We start from the raw sequence: 7,803 nt of genomic DNA, 5'->3' as shown, positions 1-7,803 counted from the left end.
ACTTTGCCGATCACTGGACAGTTCAATCTATATACAGATCAATACACGAGTGCTAAATGACCTTATACTGGACAGTACTTTCTCACGTGAAACGAAGAGCATAACCGAGGTATTACGCATGGACCCAGACTGATGAATATGTATACAATGCATCACATATCTTGTACACCATTCAAAAACTGCGACGCTGGGGCTGTATTCTTTCACGTAAGACGACAATATCGTCATCTATACAATGTAGTCAACTTGAAATAGCAACACTGTGGTATCTACAGAGCTCCACGATTGGTTACAGTTAGCACTAACTTCTTCAAGCACAGCAATCTGCTGCTGCACACAAAGACATTAACAGAAAAGATGGTTGCAAAAAATAATTAATACTTTTGAAATAATTTGTATGTTTGAAAACAAAAAAAAAAAAAGAAAACTGACAAAACAGCATTCAAAAGGATGAAAAAAAGAAATTAAGATGGTTTCCCCGATGGGGTAAAATTAACGGATTCATACAACTCATCAAGGCACAAATAACTTCATAAAACTATGAATACAACTTTACGCCAACATGATTTTCATCAATAACACGAAGTATAACTAAATAAACATCACGATATTTTTGCAAAGAAAAATATTCTCAAAGATCCGTAAGACATATGCATAAAGTCTGAAGGTGTGGCAGGCTTAATGTAAGCACAGATAACAACCTTAAGATCGACACAATCGTACATATATATATACACAATAAAACATTCATTCACAGCAAAACAGTAACATTTTATCTCGTTTAGATTTCTTATTTCACAATTTGCAGACAATACGCATGGTGACCGTAAAGCTTTTCACGATAAAAAAGTTAGATATCAATTTCTAAGGCTTGATATCTCACACATCAATCTATCTTAAAAAAGTCACTCACGCCAAGAAAATCACATCCTAAGTTAGCAGTTGGAACTTAGCCGTATAAAACAATTTACTTCATAGGATCTAATTCACGCAAAATGTTTAAAACGCGAGCTATAGCTTCTAAATGTGCATAAAAAATACTTGATGGTGAAACCTTATTTAATGCCAGAAAGACAACTGGGGAGAGGCGATCAGCTCTCATCACAGTATGAATTTGTATCAATGGATGCTTGCGTGAGCAAGGCATAAAATACTGAGAACGCTAAAAGTTTGGCAAGCTGGATTGGAAGATACAAGCATTAATCAATCCATATGATCTCGACCCCCGATTTGATTTTATCCACAGTAGATGTTGGTCTAGTGGAAGATGTAGGTTGGGAATGAGACTGATTCTTCGCCGGATGCAACCACTTGTAGTCTTTTAGATCTTCTTACAGGAGCACTACTACCAGATGAGTTCGTAGAGCTCTCACTTTTTACGGGACTAGAAGAAGAAGCACTCGTATTTAAATTCGGAAAATATTCTGTGGATTTTTACAGGTGATTTTTGTGACATGTGCAGCTTTGACGGCATCCCGGAGGAGTGATTTTGGCTGGGAGACAGAAGCGATCGAGATCGAACTGTGCGCGGAAGGCGGAAATTTGGCAACGGTGGGTATAATCAGTCTCAACCCACGATCTGAGTTGACTGGCTGAAATGACCTGGTGCTAGTGAAAATGTGTTCTTGATGACCGGCAGGCCATCCACTGAGTTACATCTGCTGTTTTCTACAATATTTTCGTCTTCCGAAGAGGACAACGAATGTACTGAAATACTGTCTGATCCCCCTCGAAGGGCCTGTCTTCGAGTTTTTCGCTGAATTTCCCACACTTATTTGCTTTTTGAACTGGAACTATTTAGCTTTCGCTTCACTCGGAGGGATGCTGTCTTGTCTGGTACAGTAGTTGAAGTGGAAATCCGGTGTCCAACCTTTTTTGACAGAAGGGATTTGCTCATCATCTTTGGCATGAAAGTCATTGTTTGTTAGCCAGCTCTCCACATGGTTCACAGAAATGCCAGGCGGTTGAGCTGGCAATTGACTGAGCGTGTGTGTTCAACATCTGAGCTAGTTGTGTTGGCTTCTTTGGCAAAGTGGTTTTTGTGGTTGGAACCATTAACAGATTTGTCAGACAGGGTAACTTCGATGATTCTGAATGCTGAAGTACTGGGTGAGAAGAGGAGTACTCCGACAACAAGCTTCGATACACTGTCAATTTTTGCTGAGAAGCTTCTGCATTCAGCTGTTCAGAAACTATGGAACCAAGCGGTAACTTAGCTTGCTGATGACCCTCTTGTGATACCTTTTTCTTCAGCCCCAAAATTCTGTCCATATCAGCAGACAGCAGAGCTGGCTGTCGAGGAAACACATTTCGCCCGAGAAGACACACTGCACTTTTCATCTGGTCCACAGGCATTACTGCTGGCTTTGATGAGCTTACATTCCCTTTTGGTCCTGACCTCAGCCAATGATTGAGCTGCGATCTGGTTAACCTTTTAAGATTCACAGAACAGTTTCTGGTTTTCTTCAAGAGCCTTAAGCTCCTTTTACTAAGTCCCACTTCCAAACATTTCAAAAAGTCACTTTTCTGCTTACTGTTGAATTTATATTCATGAGTGTGTTTAGTTGAGAATCGCTTGGTTTTTTTGAAGGTCACTGGGTAGTTGGATTGCCTTTCACGGAGTCGTTGGAGGGCATTGTTTTTCACAGGGGTTTTGCAAAAGGACTCCACATTCCACACCACAGCAGATTGTCCTTCACTTTTAACATGTTTTCGAATTCTTTGCCCAAGTAATGATGTGAATGGAATTGAAAGCAAAGAAGCATTTCTCTGACAAGTGCTGAAACTATCTGGTTCGTTTTCAGAAGGGCCACTGTTAATGCTTTCATCATCACTCAGATCAGTTGGAGCCCAACTGAAGCTGGCACTTTTACGACGTGTCCAAGACTCGTCTCGGCTCAGCTGAGAGATGAGTAGTTTAGGAGTGCGAGGAGGTGTTAAAGCCACTGGGGTCTTGGGGGGTTCAATAACATCGATAATCTCACAGTCAACATCTGTGCTTTCTCTAACTTTAGCTTTTATTTCCTTGGCCTTCTGACAGGCAAGAAGATTAAGACTTTCCATGAAAGTCTTCTTTGGCGGTCTTGCCACAGGAATACACATCTCTGGCGCAGGGCTGATCTGGGGAGGCTGAATATGAAGTGGCTGTCGAGGTAGACTCAACACAACTTTGAGCTCTGGGGGCTGCTCTTTACAACGCGCTTGGTGGTGACACATGTCTCGTTTGTTCTCAAATTCCTTTTCACAGAAGAAACAAATGTAAATTTCCAGGAATGGTTTGGCTTCCATGGATGGAAAATCTGAAAACAGAGGAAATATTTGTTAGGTTTCCTTTACACACTTTACAATGCCTTTTTTGGTTTCACGAGACTACATGTAGAAATAACTGTTAAGAATCATCATAACAACATATATTAAGGCCATATTAGTTCAGAAAAACGTAATGTTAACAGTGAATTTTTTAACTTCTAAACTGACATCTGATAATTACATTAAAAACCTCACTTGTCACTATCACATCAGTCTAGTGTTCAACACAAGGAGATGAAGATTTGACAACACTGTACCTTTTCTTGGCATTGGTGTATTTCTGGGGTGAACGATGTCTGGAAGCAAGGTGTTACTGACTCGCCTTGTGCGCGGACTAGATCTCAAGTTACAAGAAGGCAACTCACCCTGTTGGTAAAGAAGACAAAACACCTACAAAACAGTCTGAGGATAAAAATTTAGTGGTTGCAAAAACTGCACTTCTAAAAAAAATTGGTAGGTGCTAGTTATAGAGTTTCAGTTTCACAGCCTTCAGATCTGTTGCTAAACCCTTTGGTATCCTGCATCAACAGTTGCTTTGTAGGAGAGTCTTTGCTAACCAAATGTATCTTGACACATCCCAAGTTAACTTCCTATTTTCCAGGTTTGACACCTAAGTTGTTGATGAATGAGATATTGCTTGACAGTAACTCTTGCATGTCAAATTGCCATTGCTTGACATACATGTAACTGCCTACATGTCAAAGTTGTATACTAACCCATTTGTCCCTGGTGTAACTCTCCTGCTTCAACCCCGCATTAGTAGCATCTCTGTAGTAATTGTCAATCATCGTAAGGGGGGAGGCTGCAGACTCTGGGCTGTTTGGGGGAACCAGTTAGATTGCGTTCTTGGCCATAGTAATGATAGCAGTTCCGAACAATGCTTTTCAAATTCTCCATATTGGTGATCTAAAATTAATGAACCATGTACATAGTTATGTTACTTTACATGATAAAATAGGACCTGAATATGTAAAGCAAAGTACTTTCATTCTTCTTCAGGCCACTTCTTAAGATGAAAGAAGAAATCTATCAACAATCTGGAAATGGCCGAATGTATGCAAATTAAGTACACTTTCTGTATTTCCCAGGAAATTGGGATTATTATTTAGTAAAAAAAAATCCTGAATTCCAGATGAGTCCTTGAACCTTTCATCTGTGGAAATCCAAATTCATGACACTGATTTGACATATCTGAAATCTACACGGCCCAGCAATTTTATCTTTCTGTCGTAAGTCAAATCATGATCATAATCAATTCGCTTGTACTGGAATGCACTAAGCCTAAATTTAATAACAATGGCTGTTTCAAACCTCTGATGGACAAGACCACACTTTGACAATGCAATGTTAATTTGTATCTTTCGGTATACAAAATGAAGCAGACATGAGAGAAAAGGACCGCCACTGTTTTTTAAATGTGAGTGCAAACTTGATAAGAATACAGATATTTGTTACAACAGGCAACAACGATTCCAGCCAAAGCTATTGAACAAGCTATCAAGGACAGGAATGGGGACAAAAAAAAATGAAAATTTTAGTACCATTAGCCTTGTGCATATCTGATTCACAGACAGGTCCTCAGTTTCGCCTTGGTGATATCTATCTACCTAATACTAGTTAATCAACCTACATTGTACATGTACCTAATGGTAATTACAGGTATGACATATTGTCTATTCAGTATGAACACTTGTCAACTGAATCTGAAGAACAGGTTTACCTCTTTGAATGGGTTTGTCTTGTGGTCCAGCCTAGAGTGGTGCCAAGGGACATCACTCGGCCACCATAGAGGTTTAGGTACAGGCCCAAAGCCTGGTATGGCGTCCCCAGTCACATTTTGCAACAGGTGGGGAATGAACTTCCTCAACTGGGCCTGAGGACATAACAGTATAGCCAGTATGAGACACAACAGGCAACCCTACAGAAGATATCAACACACCCAAGGCCACAAACTGGGACAGGGGATTTATGAGGAGCGGTCTCAGGACCTAGCATGGGACTTCTGCCCTGTGTTCACTTTCACATGGACACCAAGCATCATGCCAGCCAAAGATCCAGTTACACATAAATCTTCTCTGGATACAGTACATTTCCTCACTGACTAAGTCAGTGTCAGTAATTGACATATTACCCACCAGAACAACAAAATCCATGGAATTATTGGTTTTTATTATGATAGCAAAACTACACACTATACTGTAATATGTACACGTACACCACAACAAGCCTGCAGATAATTTTTCAGTTTTTGCAGGACATAATTGTCCTTGTCCAGCTGCTTATTTCCAGACTTGCAGAAAGGTCACGAAAAGTCATAAATATGTCGTATATACAGGTTCGAATGTGTGAAAGAGTATCAAGAAAATGGTGTGTGTTCAAAAAACTTATGCAGGTATTAGCACTGTGTATACCACAATATTGGGTTATCTCAACCTGTCGTAAAAACACATAACACCTGCACGATACATGTAGCTACCTCAGCAGAGCTGTTCAAGTTCAAGGACAACATTTTCAAATTTCCAATAGGGATATTTTTCAATTATAATATTAGGCAAGTGGAAAAACTATGTACATATAAATGTACCTGAACAAGGAAGTTTGGTTTACAAGTCCCATTACACAAATAATGAACAGCAAAGTTTCTTATGTATAACAGCTATGCAATGTAATTGTACTATTATTTAGGTGTTCATATTTCCTCATGTGCAGTAAGGTTGTCTATCCTAATGCATAATGGTCAACAAACATAGTCTAACTCACTGACCATAGTAAAACATCATGGTGTTGGTCACTGACTACATTGTAAGTTACAACTGTTTAAGTGTATATAAGATGACAAATGCTTCAAAAATAATGTTACATAAATAGCTAAAATGGTAAATTTGTGGTTACCTGGGTCATTTTATTGATTGTGATGGACGGCAGAGTGGGCATGGGCACTCCACCATTACTTAGACTGGTCAACTTGGCGGCCTCAGGCATTTTCGGCTGCAGCTGTAAACATAACACACAAGATATAACTACCTGGGGCTACCAACAAAGTTAAGTACCTAGCCCAATATGAAGGGAATTACATGGTTACTTTGTTAAACCTACAGCATCAATTGGGAAGCCACATGCCTCATCTGGGAAGCCACATGCCTCATGTGTCAAACTTGTAAGACGACACATATGCCCTATTTCTCTCATTTTAAGCATTCTATTAAGTCAGCTAAGTTTTTCCTTTCACATTCAAAAGTTTTAAAAAAAAAGATGAATTGTGTCTTTTAACACTTTTATGACTTAAGATTATCTATGATGTTTACCTTAAATACGATACAAGAACTTAATGTTATCTGTGTCGATTAGGCATTATCACAAAACACTGATTGAAGGGAAAGGCCAAGTTAATATACAGTGTACAGTTGGATTATTCATGCAGTTTCTACATGAATAATCCAACATGTATATATACATGAACTGTATTTGATGTCCAGTGATCAGGCTAAATACTGGAAACAAATCACACAGACAAAATCATTACACTTTGGCCTCCATACTACAATGCTATGTGTTCCCTCATTAATTATACTCTCATGTTGCATACATGTAGATCGTCACAAACTTTTTGGCGCCTTGGCCCACATATTGATCAATGTTAACAGAAAAACTTGTCAGTAGGAGCCAAGCCATGAAAGTCAGATTCACAGTATGTACAAACCTGAACACACATGCGGGATCTGCTAGTACCAGTTTGCAACAACTTCAAAATATTTCCCATGCCTACTGCAGGTACCATAGGTGTGAATGAACGTCAGAATGTCCTTGCTACAGAACAAGCCCCAACATTCTGCAACTTGCTACCTGCGCAGAAACTGACCACTGTTTTCCTGTCATTGTTGTCAGTTGTTTGTGGAAAAGTAGGCTTAAACACAACAGTGAGCTCTAACTGGCACAGGTAGCGTGGCAAAGAAAAACTGCACTGGCTGAAAATGAAGTACACAGCCCAGGTTTGAGTAAATAACCTCAACTGGATCGCAGCTTAGAATGGAGGTCTTCGGAAGGATCAATCAAGCCTTCTCATCCACCCACAATGTCAACTCTCTAGCTCTCAATGTTCTATCGAGAGAGCCTTCAAATCCCATTCTGTCCCCTGTAAGCTACAGACAGCCAGATCAGGGGATGACTGCCCTCCTGTTCTGTTCACACTTATTTAGTCACTTATCATTAATGACATTCACCTACATGGATCCTAATAACACCTTCAAACCAGCAAGATATACACTAGAGATTTCATGTGAAACATTCGTGTACATGTACTGTTTTTGCTCACCCATATCATTTCTAGGGCCCAACAAAAAAAATTACCCAAAGTAGCATAAATTAGCAATTTATGGCCAGAAAGTTTTTGTAATTTTATTCTGACAGACCTTAAATCTGAAATTATGATAATATTTATAAATATGTTAAAACTATAAATATGACTAAACTGTTTGAACACTATTGTTAGGTTAA

At 39.3% G+C, this 7,803-nt stretch overlaps 1 protein-coding gene across 1 annotated transcript; it reads right to left on the bottom strand.

The window, feature by feature from the left end:
- Positions 1-1,585: 1,585 nt before the first annotated feature.
- Positions 1,586-7,207, bottom strand: LOC135471078 (uncharacterized). The gene is made up of 7 exons (XM_064750125.1): positions 7,010-7,207; positions 6,202-6,303; positions 5,030-5,182; positions 4,486-4,622; positions 4,026-4,125; positions 3,567-3,675; positions 1,586-3,299 (listed from the first exon to the last, which is right to left on the bottom strand). Exons 1-7 carry the CDS (start codon positions 7,085-7,087, stop codon positions 1,915-1,917), a joined length of 2,064 nt encoding a protein of 687 aa, XP_064606195.1. The 5' UTR covers positions 7,088-7,207; the 3' UTR covers positions 1,586-1,914.
- Positions 7,208-7,803: the final 596 nt, after the last annotated feature.

The sequence above is a fragment of the Liolophura sinensis genome, chromosome 7, assembly GCF_032854445.1.
Source record: "Liolophura sinensis isolate JHLJ2023 chromosome 7, CUHK_Ljap_v2, whole genome shotgun sequence".
NCBI classification, from domain to species: Eukaryota; Metazoa; Mollusca; class Polyplacophora; order Chitonida; family Chitonidae; genus Liolophura; species Liolophura sinensis.
This window is presented reverse-complemented; position numbering and strand designations above follow the sequence as displayed.